General features: G+C 31.0%; 1 protein-coding gene across 1 annotated transcript; it reads left to right on the top strand.

Moving 5' to 3' along the window:
• Positions 1 to 404: 404 nt before the first annotated feature.
• LOC107441926 (uncharacterized) lies at positions 405 to 17,965 on the top strand. Its single transcript, XM_043048307.2, has 5 exons — positions 405 to 784; positions 9,605 to 9,960; positions 12,016 to 12,126; positions 13,982 to 14,128; positions 16,764 to 17,965. Exons 1-5 carry the CDS (start codon positions 517 to 519, stop codon positions 17,280 to 17,282), a joined length of 1,401 nt encoding a protein of 466 aa, XP_042904241.2. The 5' UTR covers positions 405 to 516; the 3' UTR covers positions 17,283 to 17,965.
• The last annotated feature ends 1,903 nt before the right edge of the window (positions 17,966 to 19,868 follow it).

Raw genomic sequence — 19,868 nt, 5'->3', positions numbered from 1 at the left:
CACTTTATTTTTATACATGTTGCGTTAGAAAATATTTTTATGACTCTCTCTCTCTCTCAAGCACAACTATTTACACTTTATTTTTATAAATGTTGCGTTAGTAAATATTTCTATGACTCTCTCTCTCTCTCAAGCACAACTATTTACACTTAATTTTTATTAATGTTGTGTTATTAAATGTACGAATTTCTATTTCTTTTAAGCATAACTATCTACGCTTAATTTTTATAAATGTTACGGTAATAAATATTTTTATGACTCTCTCTCTCTCTCTCTCAAGCACAACTATTTACACTTTATTTTTATAAATGTTGCGTTAATAAATTAATAAATACTTTTATCTCTCTCACAAGCACATCTATTTACGCTTTATTTTTATTAATGTTGTGTTGTTAAATGTACAAGGTTAGCTATACTATATACATTTTTCGAACATTGTACTATTAATAACAGCGTTTAAGCTCGTTCATTCGCAAAAAATACGATCGATGCCTGAGATCACGAACGTTTGAATGGATGGATGAACGGACCCTGCATCCGTATTTGTCACCCTCTCCATCCCTGCTTCTTTTCGCTATAAAAATGGCGTCCTTCTTCTATACGGAGACGTGCGTCTCTTTGTTTAATAAACAGATCCCTAGCTATCTCATTGAAATGGGATTTCTCATGTTGTTAATATGGGCTTGTTCAGTACTGTGTGTCAGTAGAATAAAGAAGACGTATTTTACTCTTTTACGTTTGAAGAAAGATCCCTTCTCGCATATTATAGAACTCTTCGTTAAAGGTAAGCAGTTGTCGAAATATGTTACGTAAAACTTCACTGCTTCGTTTCTTTTTATGTTTGACAATTATATATATCTGTTATCATCATCATAAATCTGCCTTCATGTAATCAAGAGTTAAAATTTTTTGATTTCATAATCCCATAATTATAATTGTTGTTATTCAGGTCACTCTGATTAAATTAAACAATTCATAAATATAATATATACTATATAATATATACTATATAATATATACCTATATAATATATAATATATAATATAATATAATATAATATAATATAATATAATATAATATAATATAATATAATATAATATAATATAATATAATATAATATAATATAATATAATATATAATATAATATTATATAATATAATATAATATAATATAATATAATATAATATAATATAATATAATATAATATAATATAATATAATATAATATATAACATAATATAATATATAATATAATATATAACATAATATAATATATAATATAATATAATATATAATATAATATAATATATAATATAATATAATATATAATATAACATATGATGTATCATATGATATAAAGTAAACATGAAATCACCATTCATTCATAATAATCCATTCATTAATAATTCATTTATTAATCATTCATTCATTCATACATTCATTCATAATTAGTAAATATAAAATAATAATAATTCATAAAATATATAAAATAAACATTCATAAAATATACAGTCTGTTACATCATCATAATTCCGTCTTGATGTAGTCAAAGATTAACATTTTATGATTTCATAACCTAATAATTATAATTGTTATTATTCTGGCTGTTCTGAATAAAGTGACCAATTGAAAGGGCATCAAAATTGTAAAATCTGACTTTTTACGTCATCATAATTCGAATAATTAACCTTCTATAATTACATGATCTTATAATTATTGTTTTTATAACCCAGGGCGCTCTGAATAAAGTAAACAATTAAGAGAAACTATTAAGACAATTAAACGAATTGTATAAGTTTGAGTTACATCCTAATAATTAAGTCTTGATATAATGAATGATTAATATTTTTAATTACATGACCCTATAATTATTATTGCAATTATTTAAGTAACTCTGAATAAAGTAAAAAATTAAAGAGGTACCTATGAAATATAAAGTCTGTTTGAGTTTCGTGATCATAATTTCGTCTTGAGGAAATGAATGATTAACGTTTTTTAATAGCATGATCCTGTAATTATTATTGTTTATAATTCCTGTCACTCTTAATAAAGTATATAATTGAGAAGACATCCATAAAATATAAAATCTGTTTGAGTTACGTGATCATGATTCTGTCTTGAGAAATGTATAATTAACGTTTTTTAATTCCATGATCCTATAGTCATTATTGTCATAATTCAGGTCACTCTGAATTATATAAACAGTAAATGAGGGCATATATAAAATAAAAAATCTGTTAAAGTTACATAATCAGTACCTTGGTGTAATGAATGATTTATGTTTTTTTTTTTTTTAAATAGAATTTTAAATCCTTCGTGGGGCAGTCAAGGATTAACATTTTGTGATTGCATACATCTATAATTATTATTGTTACAATTTAGATCGCCTTGAGTAAAGTAAATTATTAAGGGATCATCCGTAAATATTTTCTTCTGCAAATAGAACACAGTTTACAATAAATATTATTTGCAGGCGTAAAGATAAGCTTAAAGAAAAATAATTCTTTTAAAACACAAAAAAAAAAAAAAAAATTTTGAATTTTTTTAAAATCATTATTCTGTTAAAAAATAATTATGTTAATTTGCTTTTAAAGTGTCAGCCCCAAACTGGAACCAGAGAACAGTTTGATTGTTTTGAACATGCTGGATCTTTTAATTCAGTTCAAAACGGCTCAAAACATTCTAGTATAAAAAATAATTCAATTGTTTAATAATATAATTGTAATAAATTGCATTATATTATTATAGCATTTAATGAAAAAATCATAAATTATCAGGAACTAACATAATTACATGTGATAAATAGAAAATGCTTAAGAGTTATAGGAAATATTATTCAGGTAAAAAATACCTTTATAACTTTTATTAATCTTATTCTGATGACAACCAAATAAATCTGAATCTTTTTTTTTTTGTCAGTAAATTAACTATGTCATGGGATTTTATAGCTAATAATAAGAATAAGAATGCATCGACAACAATAAAAAACTGCTTCAGACCAATATGTTTTTAAGTTAAATAGATAAAATACTAAGCAACTAGCTGTACCCTGCGTGCGTTGCAACGCTTTCAGTTTGAATTTAAATTTTGTATTTAAGTGTGTAAATGAGATTTGTGATTATGATTTGAATAGAGAATTTTATTTAATGGTGAAAAAACCAGTGATAGTCTCAACAGTTAATTCTCCAGGATATCGTTAGTGCATTTTCAAACAGACATGTATGGTGATGCACACCGACCATGAAACATATTTTGGATGATGATCTGAAATAATTCTGGATCAATGGCGTCATGAATATTTCTGCTGATATGAGCTGACCAATTTGTCCTGGTGTGAGTTTTTCAATAAGCCAAATCATGTGGCAATTCTCTTTTTCTGCCGTTCAATAAAATGCATCAAACACCGTGTCTCTCTAAAAACATGACTTTTCGCAATAAAACCAAGTTTAGAGCTTAATATTTGTTTTAACTCACGTGTGATAATGCATCATGAAGATCCGATGATGTTTGCCTAAGTTACTAAAGCTCTTTAATTTTAGCTCAAGCAGGATTGCATGTGAATGTAATAAATAACTCTAGCTGTCCATATGCGCACCGATACTTGTAGCAGCACCGAATGAAGTCATTTGGAAACACGAATGTACTGACCTATATTCGCCAAGAAAAGTTTCTATTGATTTGCTTGACCCGATAACAACGTTGATAATGGCTCGGCTGGCGACGTTAAATCTGGTAGTTACACTTTGCCTCCAGAACAGCAAATTCCAGCTGTTTCATTCTTAAATTTGAGAGCACTGCAAAACATACATAATTGATCCATTTTTCCGATGATGACGCTTGGGTGAAAGACTATAGTTGGTTGTCGGATCATAGTGAAATGCACCGAGATTCAAATCAGAGTATTGGCAGCGTCTGAATAGCGAAGTGCGTTCCTGATTGATTTTTATTCTTGCATCCCGTTGCTCTGATGTTTCCGACGAACGGGCTTGATAAGTGCGTAGTTGATTTGTTAACAGTCTTCTTTCCTGTTTCTCAGACGTTTCTAAGGAATGGGCTAAAGCATTGTGTTCTCGATTAGTTTCAAGTCTTTCTTCCCGTTGCTCCGATTTTTCTGAAAAACGGTTAGTTCTCTTCTTGCGTGCTTGAGATGTTGATCGACTAAGAGAGATTCGTTTAGGCGGCATATTTTTGCAAATATTCTCTTTCAAACAAAAAGAAATGTAGAAGTTGACAGTGGTCGCAAATTTGCTAATTCGAAAATTCACGTATTTATTTTAAATAATAAAAATGAAATAAATTAAATAAGAAATATAATAATGATAAAATTTAAAACAAAAATCTACTTTTGGTAAAAATATACTTGTGGGTGCCCCTTGACGAAATTGGTAACTTATGTTTATAACCATTCCTGTTTGCGCGGAACACCGCGGTAACAGAAATGGCTGCCAAAACATAATGATATTTTAATAATACATTGGAAAATTTCAGCAAGACATCGGCCAAAACTTTATAAAATTGCAATGAACCCAATGTAAGCAAAATTAATAAACCCAATAAAATGCATTTTGAATCGAAATAAAAATTAATGGAGTAAGCACAGAAAGAAAAGGAAAAAAAACATCTCACTTATTCATTAAGCTTGAATTTCCTCAGTTTTATGTGCACAGAATTCTCTAATAGCAGTTAGATACTGTCTAAATTTATCATGAATAGAATCTGTGTTCCTCCATCGCCACATAAATTCGGCGAAATACGAATTGAAAATGGCGTCTGTGGTATCGGAATGGCGGTGACATTTTTTTCTAAAGTTCTTTTTTTATGACTGCCCACATACCTTCGATCCTATTGATCAGAAGCAAAAGTAACCTAACCAGCCGGTATCCAACATAGAACTAACGGACTTCTGAAATTGCATATACCGTTGAACATTTAAAAATAACGCTGAAATTTAAACGAATCAGAATCACGATTGGGATTCAACATCGGCCAGCTTGGAGATCAACCGCTATCACAACTTGGTGAGAATCAAGGGGCACCCTCAAATATAGTCTACTCCTATTTTTTAAATGAAATAATTAAAATGAATGTGAATTCGCAAACTTTATAATAATAAACAATCTAATAGTTTTCAAATGACAACTGTCAGCAATGAAAAATTGCATACTGAATTGAGCTAAAATTGCATACTAAATATAAATAATTATTAAAAGCGTGCAATATGAATAAAATTTGTTTTTGCCTTGATTTTTATTAAACGGTTTTCACAATACTAAATCCGTGATACGACCAATAATTACGAAACTTATTCTCGTTGATTTTACGTGCTTGCGCTCACCTGAAATAAAGAACCGAATTATGATTAAATATTAAAGTATATGTAATTTACTTTTCTAAAAGAATAGAGCTATAAGATAGAAAATATCACTGTTGTTATCTTCAAGATATTTGAAAACTGATTCGTGTACAGCAAAATTTAAAACAATGGCTAACTTTTAACCAATCAGAAAATTCCATTTCTATTTTCGCTGATACCGCTGGAACGGTTTGTGGCAGAATGTTCTATTGTGAATCTAAACCATTCTCGAATCCTTCTGAAGGTACACAGAAAATTTCATTCAAATCAGTCCAGCCGTTTAGGAGGAGTTCAGTGACATACACACGAACAGACGAAATATATATATAAAGATAGACAATTTTCTAAGAGGTTTATGTTTTAAAAACATTAAAAGGCGTGTCCAAGGAGCACTAAATTAAAATCTTTATATGAGGTTTTAAATTTTAAAAGACAGTTCTGTAAGATTAGCTGCATGTAAAAAGAGACGTACGACTGTAATATGTTTTTGGCGGCTCGTAGTTAGATGATTATTCGGACATTAAAGTTTCATATTTAAGAAAAAAGCTAAATAACATAAAGTTCAAAGGGATTCATGAATTAAAAAGACGCATTAAAATGTGTCCCACACCCACTTAAAGTGAAAATTTTTATATGAGTGTTAAATTTTTATGAGGCGAAATTAGTTGAGACCGAAAACGTGACGTACGACACTAATTCGTTATGGGAGGTTCATAATGACTTTTCCCATAAAGCATTTTGTTTTCAAATAAAATACTTCAAAATACAAAAATTCAAAGCAATCCATGCATTAAAAAATTCAAAAATGTGTCTGCAATCCTTCAGAGACGAAAATTTTTATCGGGAATTTTTTTTTTTTTTTTTTTAGATTTTTAGAATCCTAAAGTATTAGAAAATGATGTACACTAGAGGCTTCATGATAATATCTAAACACATTTTCTAATTATAAGCAATCACTATTGAGGTCAATATTAGCAATACAGGGATTAAGTTTCTAGGGGATGAAGCTGAGAGGCGGTTACTTTTTATTTTATTTTATAACCGCCGTTGAGCAGCTGACCCAATTTTTGGGTTTACGGCAACTAATGTTCAACTCCGTTGCCTTGTAATTTTGAACCCAATTCAGAAGACAAGGGAACTCCTGGTTCAAGTGAGAAATTTGCCTTTGTGGAGGACTTTTCGATGGAACTAACCCTCATCTGAGCTACATGGAGAGGAAAACCACGAAAGCCTCCCAAGGGGAGTCTGACCCATGATCCGTCTACCACTGAGGATATTTCCCTTCAGCACTGTGGTCGGTGCAAGCTGGATGCGGAATTTGTATCTACTAGCCATCGCCGGGATTCGAACCTGGTTCACCTCATCGGAAGACGAACGCTCAATCCCCTGAACCATCGCTGCTCTGAGGCAGTTACTAGTCCAAAGTGACCGCATACCACACTGAGTATAAAAGTATGTTTAAAACTACCTGAATGTGGTAAAATTTACCATTTTTCCGGCTCTATGAGAACAGGCAGGTCAAATACTACTCTTCTTGTAAAATATTTTATAGAGTGGTAATACCAATTTAAAAAAGGAAAGCTTTCAGAGTTTTCGATAATTTTGTCAACATTTTAAAAGCTTCATCACGAAAGAGCAGAAACAAAGTGGCATTGCATATGAATTTTTAAATCATTTATGTGTAGTGGCGTGGAAAATAAGTTTAAATGAATAAAAAATAATACATTAAAGTATAAATTTAGCTACCACTAGAATAAATTTTAACAAAAAGTGTAGAAAGTTGGCAGCCCTGTGAGAACATCAAAAAGAGTGGTAATTTTGACCCAAAACGCATCAGCAATGATTTTGGTAAAATAGTCAATAAAATATGTTTTTATAATTTGTGATAAAATTTAGTAAATGTGGTAAAAATTTTGTAAATTTATCACGATAATCAAGTGCATACCCAAAAAACCATTTATACCGTTAAATTTACTTTTCAATTTTGTATTTCAATAAAACATGTTTTTATAATCTGTGATAAAATTTAGTAAATGTGGTAAAAATTTTGTATATTTATCACGATACTTTAGTGCATACCCTAAAAACCAATTATACCGTTAAATTTACTTTTCAATTTTGTATTTTTTACTAAATGTGTGGTAAATAAGAACTAAAATTTTGAAAACCAGAATTTCCATCGAAACGTTACCACATGATCTGAAAAATTAAAAATAAATGGTTTAAAGATCATACATTTTGGTTTTCATCCAGAATTGCGTTTTTAAAAATTTTTTTTTTAACCTAAAATGCTACAAAATCATTTACTACCCTCGGTTTGCATAGTTTTCTAATTCATTTTTTACAAGATTAAATAGATTAAAGGCAGCGATTGCGTAACACCCTATAGTTATCTCAATTTGCCTAAGATTTATATGTGCGCAATTCCAAATTTTTTGAAATTTTTTAGTTTAAGTGTATTTAACATTATACACTTGCAGCGACGAATCTGACTTTACCCGATTACCCTTATCCCTGGGGGAAGGCAGAGTCATTCTATAACATCATATATTTTAAGATCCCAACTACGCTGGCAGATGCAAATGCTTTTGCAAAGTCAAGACTATTCAACCCCTTAAAAATCAAGGCCCACGATCAAGTAACTAATCTTGACATAGACAGGAAGACAGCCACCACTCTCATCAGACTAAGAACCACCACTCTCATCATAAAAACATGAAAATCTCAGCAGATGGGACTAGAAAATATAAAAACTGTGGCAGCTGTCTTATCGTAGAACTCACACCATATCATGTTTTTAACTGCCCTGCAGTCGCTGCAGGCCTTCACCTCTTTAACTACCCTACAGAAGAAGATTTATATTCACTTAATACCATAGAGATAGCAAAGACTTTTCAACCACACCATAAGATATGATTCAATAGAGGATACTACACCAACCAACCATATATTTTAAGAAACCGTTTGAAACTTCCGCTTTCTTGAAGGAACCTCCTGATCAGAGAGCAGAAAAAATATGATATCAAAGGTTTGTCCGACTCAGATTTATAAAATTATTATTACATCTTTATTTTATCACAATTCAAACATATTATAAGATAATGAAGGGTAAGGTAGCTGAAGGTAAGTTTTTCTTCGGTTTTCTAAAATATATTTTATAAGCAATAAACAAAAGCAACAAATTAATAAAAAATTATTTTAACGACTTTGATTGTTTTTTATTACAAATTTATTTATAATGCCGTCAGATGGGGTGACTTTGTTCAACGAGGGGGGACTTTGTGCAAACTGTTAATTACTAAATAACTAACATTATTATAATTAAAAACCAAAAATTATGCATGATTTGTTATCTCAATTGATAAGACTTTTAAAGTATAACCTACCTTCCTGTCCAGGAGAACTAGAACTTCTTCAACCGAGCAAACTTTCCAGCCTCCGATTTTGCGACGTTAAAAAATTTGAAACTGATTGTAACTTGAGCACACAATTTTTCAAGAACGATGATGTTTACATTGCCAGTTCTTGGTAAACCATTAGTTCGTTATGTTTACAACTCAAATCAATTGATACCGAGCTTAAAAAAATACCCCTAGATGGCACTGCACAAAGTCGCCCTTCGTTGCTCAAAGTCACCCCATCTGACGGTACAGAATTATTGATGAAATCTGCACTCAAAAGTCATTTTCAGCACCTAATCTGTTTCTATATTACATCTTTATTACATTCTTCGGCTTATATTTTCTGTTACTTACTGCTGCAGCTTACAAAGAGAAAAATTTTCGCATTCATAGGTTGAAACAATTGACATTAGATGTTTCATAGTTTTTAAAAATTATCATTTTATTAACATTTCAGCGCTTTGACTTAGTAAATAGAGATCGATTGTGGAGCCCCTATCATCACTGTAAAAATTTCTAGACTAAATTACGGTATAAAGTACCAGCACTTCCGGTGCATATCATCCATAAAATCCGTTTTACCGTAAAATCCATTTCTACCGTATTTTTTTATGGCAATATTTATTTAATTAAAGTGGTTCACTGATTTTGTGATAATTATTACTGTAAAAATTATGGTATATCAGAGTTTTTGTTCCGTAGCATATTCCAATAAAAATGAATTTTACGATAAAAAGTTACTTAAGTTAGTTAATCGCAGAACCCTGATTAAAGCTGGAATCCTGAGTAAAGTTTGTTTCAGGTTAATTAGACTAAACTATAACTGTATTAACTACTATTTTCTTTTTCAGATCAAGACTTTTGGGAAAAATTATCATTATCAACCATGCCATTGATTAATCAACGATTAGAATTCCTGAAGAGCCGATTGTTTGATGAGGAAATGATAAAGAAACTGAGACATATATTTGAGGAGCGACAAAACCAAGTACCAAATGGTGATACCATCGCTCCTCCTAGAATTCGGGACGAAGAGGAAACATTCACTGAAGAATTTGATGAAATGGACATGTATCATTATATTTTATCCGAAGCCTTCGTATTTATGGCGGTGCGCAATTGTCCATTTCGATACAAAACGATAAGGAAGCTGCCGACTATAAGCACTCTCATTCAAAGGCGTTGGTCTGCAGTAACTGAGAAGCAGGTAATCAATTTCAATCAATAAATTATAATATGTCTTTAAGACTTTGTAAAGCAACGTAGACTATCGAGGACGGGTTGTTACCTTTAGTCGAGAGACATAAGGCACAGCTATGCGTATCAGACTAGTAGTACTACCAGTAGTAGTTCATTTACGTCACACTAGAGCTGCACAATGGGCTATTGGCGACGGTCTGGGAAAAATCCCTGAGGATGATCCGAAGACATGCCATCTCAATTTTGATCCTCTGCAGAGGGGATGGCACTCCTGCATCGGTAGCCCGACGACCTGCACGCGAAGTCGAGCACTTTACGATAGAACAGTTTAACGAGGACCAATACCGCACACCCTAGGTCCCTACGCAGACTGATCGAAGTGGTCACCCACCCGCACACTGACCGCAGCCAGTGATGCTTGACTTCGGTGATCTTCTGGGAACCGTGCCTTAACGATCAGTCCACTGCGGGACTATCAGAGGGTTTCGGAGTTTTGTTCGACCGTAACACTATCGTTGAGGAACCTGAATAGCAACATACAACACACTTCAAATGTACCTACTTAGTGGAAAGCAAACTATAGTATTTTCCATTTCACGCACTTCATGGCACTGGCACTACTAGATTAGATTAAATGAAACCGCATTCTATGGTTCAAGTTTAATTTGGCGAATCATTACTCAACCACAACTCATTTCTCCAATATACTTGACATAGAAATGGTTTGATGATATCACATACGGACGCGCGAAATGTTTAAGGCCTGTGACTTCACGCGTGAAATGTTTACCACCAAAGGAGAGCATAGTAGCGATTCGACATTTTATAAAGTAATCAAGACTGGGTGATCATCTTCACTAGAGAGACATACAGCTATTAGCATCACATAAACCAACAATAACCAATCACCTAGCCCGTTTTTCAGGCAACCGTTCCCCATTTTTCAGTCAACCGTTCCCCGTTCTTCAACGGTCATGGTTAAAATGCCGTGTAATTTCGACCCAGATTGGACACTGCCTGAGCTGATACTCTTCTACCTTCAATATCACAACTAAAGAGAAGGCTTCCGGCCACGACAGATTTAACTTGCACCTTACTGCGTACATATAAGCTGATTGTTCAGTCGGATGCCAGGATCGAACTCACTACATCCAGCTCTCCACCAGCAAAGTCAGCAATAGCTATTCGATCCAGAGGGTTGAGGGTCCTGTCCTCCTTCCTCGTCTCTGCATATTTCAACACTTTTTTTCTCTTTCAATTTTGTTTTTAAAATCAGCGATGAAGAAACAATCTTTGACTTTTTTGATAACGCATTTTCGAAAGGTTTGTCAGTACGTACATTCTCTGCACCACGCATTTTTTCTGGCAAATTAGGAGAAAACTACAGTTCTTTTCTCAATGGATTTGTATTTTTGAACTTCGAAAAAGGTGAAGTAGACACAACCATAGTCTCAATAGCTTTGGCAGGAATCGGTTGAAGACTTGTCCTCGTTAATGTTAAATACAATTTATACGTATTTCGTTATATCTCCAGAACTATTTATGAGAATCTAAAAATGTTTGAATTTAATTGTAAAAAGATATTCAATGCAATCAGATAATACAATGTAAAAAGATAATCCAAGATATTCAATATAAACAGATAATCCAATGTAAAAATCCAAAGATATTCAATGTAAAAAAAGTTTTTCATCTTTATTCATTTATTTAAATAGAATTAGAATTATAGACTTGAGTAGGTGTCAAGACTATTTTTCTTAATCTTAGATACAAATCAATTGAATTGACAATGATTCGTTGATTTAAATAAATTCAATTTTATTGACAAATATTATTCAAAACTAACTCAATTCAACTGATAAACATTGATTAAATCAGCCAGATTCAGTGGATAATCCTTAACTCCATTCAATTGACAATCACTATTTCACTTCAATTTATTTATAATATCTCTAACGGCAGGGGTAATTAGACAATGAGCTAATTTTAAATAAAAAAATAAAATCATTTCAGAACTTTTTTTCATTAATAAATTTTAATAATGTTTCGTTTATGTTTTTAGATATTTCACATAATGTGTATTTATGCTGCATTGGAGTTTAAAGCTGGTGATTTCAAAATGAAGAAAGGCAAACCGCCATTATTACGTACAGTAATGTGTGCTTATTGTTTAGTAAGTTTAATTTATCAAATTTCTTTTGAAGATTTAATATCTACAGAATATGTCTTAAATGTTGAAACACGTTTAAACGTGTGTAAAATTAACGTTAAAGCAATTTTTCTCTTAATTATTCTACCACAGCAACATTGCATGGGCAATATGTGTTAACAACCAATGTTTTGTAAGAATCTGATTATCACGGTTATGATTATCTCGCTTTCTGATTGTCTCGGTGATGATCATCTCGCTTTCTGATTGTCACGGTGATGATTATCTCGCTTTTTGACTATCACAGCTCTTTCCGATTATAACGATGTTGGTCACCTTTCTGTAATAAGTGATAAGTTTCCGCTACAAAAATGTTGCAAAATAACACCAAATATAAAAGAAAATAACAGTAAATTTATCTATGACATCATTTATGTGTACTTCTTTCCTTAAATGCACAAAAATGCTGCAATTTATATTCCGTTTATTTTATCTTGATACCTTATAACGCGATAATAATTTCATAATATAATCTTCTTATGTTTGGTCCCTTAAAACACTGTAAAATTTTTTTTGGAAAAATGGCTAAATAGCAATTTATTAAATTTTTATTTTACCATATTCAAACATAACAGTCAAATAACCATAAATAAAACGGTTATCAAACAGTTAATTGTGAGAAAAATTGTTTATTTACTGCTTACACTTTATACGGTTAAATAACCGGTCTTCTATCGTACCATTTAAGCTCGCATAATGAAGCCACTTAGTTCCGTGCAATTGCTTACCTATTATTGCCCAGAGGGCTAATCTGTACAGTCTCGTGATCAACGGATTGAGGGTTCGAGTTCCAGCGTTGACACCTCAAAATTTATTCCATTCCCTTTAAAATATGAAGAGTTTCCAGTGTCCTGCACTCTATAATAGCCATTACCTAATAAAACGCTTAGCTCCTATGCCCAGTTAAATTTCTTTTTTTTTCTACGGTTTTGAAACCATGCTAGTTGTAAATGGTTAAAAAACCGCATAGTCAAAACCGTACTCATGTTCTTATTACCATACTAGTTGTTAAGTACTTCAAACCCTAAAGGTAAAAAATGTTCTTTACTGAATGCGTTATGATTAATTGAATAGACAGACTGCTGCTAGTTATTTTACCATAATTTTAGAATAAAAATTCTAGCAGTGAACTTCTTTTAAAAATCATAACTTTTTTTGGCATGAATTAGGATTTCTTATACCTAAGTTCAAGGGGGGAAGTAGCAATAGCATGTGAATTGTATCATGGCAAACAAAATAGTTTTATCAGGACAACGGTTAAAAATTTGAACTAACTTTTTGAATGTTTTCCAATATTTATAAACTATAAAAATAAATTTAAAAGTTTTGTACACAATTATAAAGTTTTTTTTAATTCTAAGATAATTCCACCCAGAAAAGAAATATTCATAAATTTCATGAATTTTTGTTCAATATTGCATCGCATTGAAACAATTTTGAATTATAAGCTTTTGAATTATCGTACTTTTTAAATTATTTAAAATTATGAAATGATAAATATCTGACATTTCTTAAGATTTCTATTTTTAGCATCTATATTTTCGACTATAATTAAAAAAGTGTATGCTTATAAACAAATAGTGTTCTTTAGAAAATTTCTTTTCAACCGATTTCATTTATATATGTGGTTATAAAGTATTATAGTCATTATTGAATGAACTTTAATCCATATTTAATTTCATGTAAATAAATATTAACACATACGTTTATGCAAAATTGATATAGGTAATAATAATGATGAAAATACTTAATTTACGACTCACGGTTTAATAGTTTTATATGATTGAAATTTAAAAACAAAATCTTGAATTTCCCACAGGCCGTGATGGAAAACAGAAAAAAATACTGGATGATGTATGGAAGAAGTGAATCTGAACTATTTAAGGAATCATTTGAAGATAAAATAAAAGATTGCTGCAAACATCTTGAGGATTTGCTTGTCGAATACCGGGAGCAAACATTTAAGGTATCACTTCTTTAATGCAGGGTGTAACTTTATGACCACACTTAAACCAATTTTGTCTTTAAAATTGGTTAATGTGTGGTCATTGAACCAATTTTATTCACTAATATCTTTGAAATACTTGTAAAGGAGAAACGGAAAGAACTTCGCACAATTCTGATGTTAATACTTCAATTGAAAAGAGAAAAATCGTTTACAAACACAAATCAATTACTATTGAGATTAATAATAGAAAGAATGGATCTAAATTATTTTAAACCAGTTTATTTAAGAATGAAGACAAAGAACTTTTTTACTTTATTGCACTCTGATCAGAAAAAAAAAATTGTCAATCTCTTAAGTTTTTTTTTTTGGAAATATATTTCGTACATAAAATTATTAAATGCTTCTGAAAAAACTTTGATAATATTATGTTTTAATAGATTTTACCAAACAACTTCGAATTAGTTAGCTAAATATAAGAGGAGATAAATTTTAAAAAGTGTAAAAAATAAATAAACATTCAAGTTACAAGTAATTGCAATGTAACAATAATGCATAAATTAAATGTTCAAAAAAAATTAAATGTTCAAGTTACAAGTAATTGCAATGTAACAATAATGTATAATAGCAAGCAATTAAAAAATTTTCATTACAGAATTGGTTCGATGTTCTTTCTTTTGATGAATTTTCTTTTTTTTTCTACATTTAAAACATTTATAACTTCTTTTACCTTTATGCATATTCATAACTTCCTTATTCTAAAGCACAGAATATCCAATAATTTCACAGATAATTTTTAAAAAAATTCCAAGCCGTGGCTTAAAGTAAATGGTTTTTATTTGCAAAAATACGAATTTTTTTTTTGTAAGAAAAAGTGCAAGAAACTATCCGTTTTAAAATCTCAGCGACCATGTTTTTCTTCTTTTATGTTCTTTAATCGGTACTGACCACGATCTATCATTTTAAACAACAAAAAATTTCTTTTGAGAGAACACCAACTCGTCTCTAACATGCCATGAATCAGTTCTCTGAATTCTTTATGTCCTCTTCTTTTTCATGGTAAGCATTACTCGGGGGTACTTTTGTAATTTAAAAACTTTTGATTCATTTTCGTATTTTTCTAATACTATACTTATATTATAAATTATTAGACAAAATTATCTTACTTTATGCAATCTTTACGATGTCGACAATATGAGAAAGTTATAGGACATCCTATCGAGTTCAAATTCAAAGTTTATTCTCGATTTAAATCAGAATAATTATTAATTTTAAAACATCCAAGTATTTTATTTTATAATCAACGTTGAACGGCTGACTCTAATCTGAGTTTGCGACTATCAATGTTGAATTCTGTAGCCTTGTAATTTAAAATCCAATCAATAAAACAAGGGAACTCCTGGATCAAGTCTTAGGACAAAATAGGATTTGTGGAAGACTTTTTTTTTTGATGAAACAAAAAAGTATTCATTTGCGGTACATGAAGAGGAAAACAATGAAAACATCCCATGGTTAACCTGATATTCCAATCAATGATCCGTCTGCAACTGGGGATATTTTACGTTTGCACTGCGGTCGGCGAGCCGGGGGCAGAATTCGTATCAACCAATCACATCTGGGATCCAAGTGTTTAATAAAAAAAAAAGGGGGGGGGGGTTCTTTAATAAGTACTTTTGTAGTGTCTTTTACTAGTTACAAAGATTACGCTTACAATTTGTTAATATTCTCCAAATAATACTTATACAATTTGCCAGCTACAGAAATAAACTGTACTTTTAAATTTCAAAATGGTAATTTTATTTTCAAGTACTTGAACTGTTTCCTTGTCATTTCTTTAAGTAATAATTATGCTCTCTTGCAATTTTTACCAAATTGATCAAAATGTTAGCAAGGTTGTATGTGATTCATCGTTTACCGCCTTTCTGATTTCTTTGTATAGTGCTGTAAAATAATGTTTTAAGTCGATGTTTTGTATTTTTTATTTTAAGCTTTTTCTGACTCTAATCTTAATGGATACTCTAAAGTTAATTTGCAGATTAGTTAGGTGCACATTAACGGCTTTTGTGCTTTAGCTGTAACATATGCATATTACTTAAAACCTAAAAATTAATTTTAGTTCAGCACTTTTACCAGCGACAGAGAAACAATATTCACTATTGCCTGATTAATGACTTCGTTCGCTTCCAAAATAGATAAAAAGGAAATAACAGTCGACATGTTTCAAGCTCTTCAAAGCTAGGCACCCATTTTCAAGACTTGCAGACGCGAATGAGAAGAAACAAAAATGATTTGAAATATAAAACGTTAAGTTGCCAACGAAAAATAGAAAAATAAAAAGGAGAAACAAAACAAGAAAAACCACAATAGCCGAGAGAGTTTTTCGAATTTAATTTCTCTTCTTTATTTTTCCTTTTTTCGTTGGCAACTTTGCGTTTATATTTCAAAAGACTTTTTCTTCTCACTCACGTCTGGCAAAGTCTTGAAAATGCGAGCCTAGTTTTGAAGAGCTTGAAACATGTCGACTGTTATTTCCTTTTTATGTATTTCCGAAGCGAATGAAGTTCTTTATCAGGTAATATCTTACCTCTTCAGTTTCTTCTTCTTATTTATTTAACAATCACTATTGTTGTTTACAGGAATTTCTTTTTCATTTCAGATATCCAAAGTGTTGCTTAAATACGGACCACTGAAAGAAGATACAGTGGATGAAATATTTCGGCATTCTGTAATTTCTAAAACAGATGGCTGCGTTGATCTCGAAGAAAAAAGTGTTTCGGACGTAAAACAATGTGTTAAAAAACCAGCTTTCAGTTCTTACTATGTAAAAATTTCGATTTTGGTTTTAATATTCACTTTTTTGAATATCTTTTTCAAAGATAATACTTATTTTCAAGTTTCCTTCCAATGTTTTGAAAAATTTCAGCGATTTTATGAGGAAGATTGCAGATGGTTTGGCTTTTTATCGGTATTAGATTTTTTCCCGTGTATTTTTTATGGCTATATGGCCGATTGGCGAAGCTTAGGAATTAAGCGTATGGGTAACTTCATAGTTTTTCGTGCCAAAGAAGTTTCGTTTTTCTCTTTTAAAAATCTGGTTCGTTTGTCTCGGAATGGGATATCTCATTTTGTAAATGCGATGAAATATATATTTCGAGGAAGGAGATCTGATTTGTAATATTTGATTAAAAAAAATGATTTCTATATGCAAGGTGTTCCAAATAAACTGAAAAGTATACTGAAACTTTGAATTTATTATGACAACCTTGACTTTCATCAAAATAATCTATTGCGTCTCAACGAAGTCACTGGAAAATAACATAGAGTAAAAAAAAAATTCCTTAGTTTTTCTTAATAAAAAAAATAAGTTTAACAAAATTAAAATTTAATAAGTAGCAAAAGAAATTTGATCGTCTCTTTGCGATCACAGGTTACCCATTAGCGAGATGGTTGTTGTCTAATTTTTTTTTTACCCTCTTTATTTGTGGTATTCACCTGAACGATCTAGTTTGAACTTCAGGTTAGAATTTCTGATTCTTAATTAAAACTATAAAAACAAAAATATCGTTCCAATGATGAAATTCTCTTTTATTCACAACTCAAGAAGTATTTATGGGATCTTTCTGGTCCCACATCTCAAAAATAAACTCACCAATGCATAACAAAATTAAAAGTGAAAAAAAGAATTCTAAAAAAATTATCAAACAGCAGCGGTGGCCATAGCAACGCATGCAATGACGACGCATGCGCGCTGTTTAATACACTTGAACACAGTTGAAAAGTGTGATGACGTTCAAATAAGGTGCGCACGCCATCAAGTCCAAAACAACACGCATTTTGCCAATGGGTAATCAAAAAAAATTATTTTGCTCTTTATTTTGAACGGAAAGTAGACTGAATAATACTTCATGCTTAAACATTATTGCTGCTGGTAGAGGAAATCCTGTAATGCTGATGATCTACCTTAACCCCTTCTCTGTCGGATTTTTTTTTCGAATTTCAGATACAAAGAAGAAGGAAAAAGTAGAGAGAAGTTTGAAGACTAGATTTCATCTTCTGTATTCCCGTTTTTCTTATTTGTAAATTCTCAGATTGAGAAAAGAGTTTTATTTCGTCCTTACTTAAATATTTAATATTTAATTGAACCTCTACATGTGTATACTTTTTAAATTCTCTTTTGATATATGCATATATATATATATATATATATATATATATATATATATATATATATATATATATATATATATATATATATATATATATATATATATATATATATATATGGATTGGATAGATAGATAGATATTAACAGTAGACTAAATGGAACACCTTGTATATATGCCTTTCAGCTTTAATTTTGAATATCACTAGAAGCTTTCTAATTTTTTTTATTTTTAGTTAATTTTTTTAGTGAATTTTAGTTTATTTTTTATTTATTTATTTATTGCGTCAGAAAAGATCTTGTATTTACGCCTATTTTTTAATATTTAATACATATTCTAGCATAAAAATATGCATTTTAACGATGCTTATAATCTGTGGTCCATAAAATTTAAAAAATCTGAAACTCCGGTTTAATTCTTTGGTTAGCTAGCTTATTATGGAAAATTTCGTAAAAATTTTTTATTTTTAAAAAAATTATATGAAGACTATAATTTTTTTTTGTTTAAATATTATTTAAATGTAAATAATAAAGCAGACAGAACTATGGCAATATTTTGCCAAGAGTTCTACTAGAACTTAAAAGTCATTTTTGGTTTCCTAATGTTTGTGGAATAATGTATGTTTTCCCATTCTGTAGCTCAGAATCATCCATTTTAACTCACATTTTACTAACAGTGTACTTTTGAGATTTATATGTTGATTGATGTTCTATGCTTCGATACAGACCTTAATTGAACGTGTCAGAAAAACCGATTACAAGATTCGACGACTAATCGGCTGTAATCGGATTGTTACTACCGATACATTTTAATAATCTATCACCATAGTTAAACCACGGCATGTAATCATTCTCCAATTGCTGGAACATATGTCTTGTCACTTGTAAAATAATAATTTTCATCAGTGCTTCGTTTGAACTAACATTATTTTTATCTTCATCAGATACTTCATTCACATGTTAAGTACGATGTTCTTATTTTATTTTATTACCGGCATTGAACAGCTGATCCAATTCTAAGTTTATAGATATCGATGCTTAACTCCGTGGTCTTATAATATTGACCTCAATCCAGAAGACATGGGAACTCCTGGATCATGCAATAGGGCAAACTAGCCTTTGTGGAAGACTTTCTGATGGAGCTAAGCATTTGCGGTTACATGGCGGGGAACAACACGAAAACCTCCCACAGTCCCGTCTACCCGTGATCCGTCTACCACTGAGGATATTTTACGTCAGTACTGTGGTCGGTGCAACAAGGGAGCAGAATTCGCGTCGATCAGCCAACACTGGAATTTGAACTTGGGTAGCACCATTGAACGACAAGCTCTTTATCCCTTGAGATGCTTGGCAACAGTACGTTTTCTGCCAATATCATTGCCGATATACACTGGAGGACAAAATTAAGACAACATCAGAATTGAATACAGCTTCAATGGGCTAATGCTCTCTTCACCGATGAGTCCAGATTCAGTCCTCAACCTGATTCAGGACGGTTATTGGTATGGAGGGAACCTGGAACCCGATACCATCCCATTATCGAAAGGGACCATTATGCTGGTGGAGGACTCATGGTTTGGGCAGGGATCATGCAAGATA

The sequence above is a fragment of the Parasteatoda tepidariorum genome, chromosome 1 (genome assembly GCF_982258835.1).
Source record: "Parasteatoda tepidariorum strain Cologne lab strain chromosome 1, Ptep-v5.0, whole genome shotgun sequence".
In the NCBI taxonomy this organism is placed as follows: domain Eukaryota; kingdom Metazoa; phylum Arthropoda; class Arachnida; order Araneae; family Theridiidae; genus Parasteatoda; species Parasteatoda tepidariorum.
This window is presented reverse-complemented; position numbering and strand designations above follow the sequence as displayed.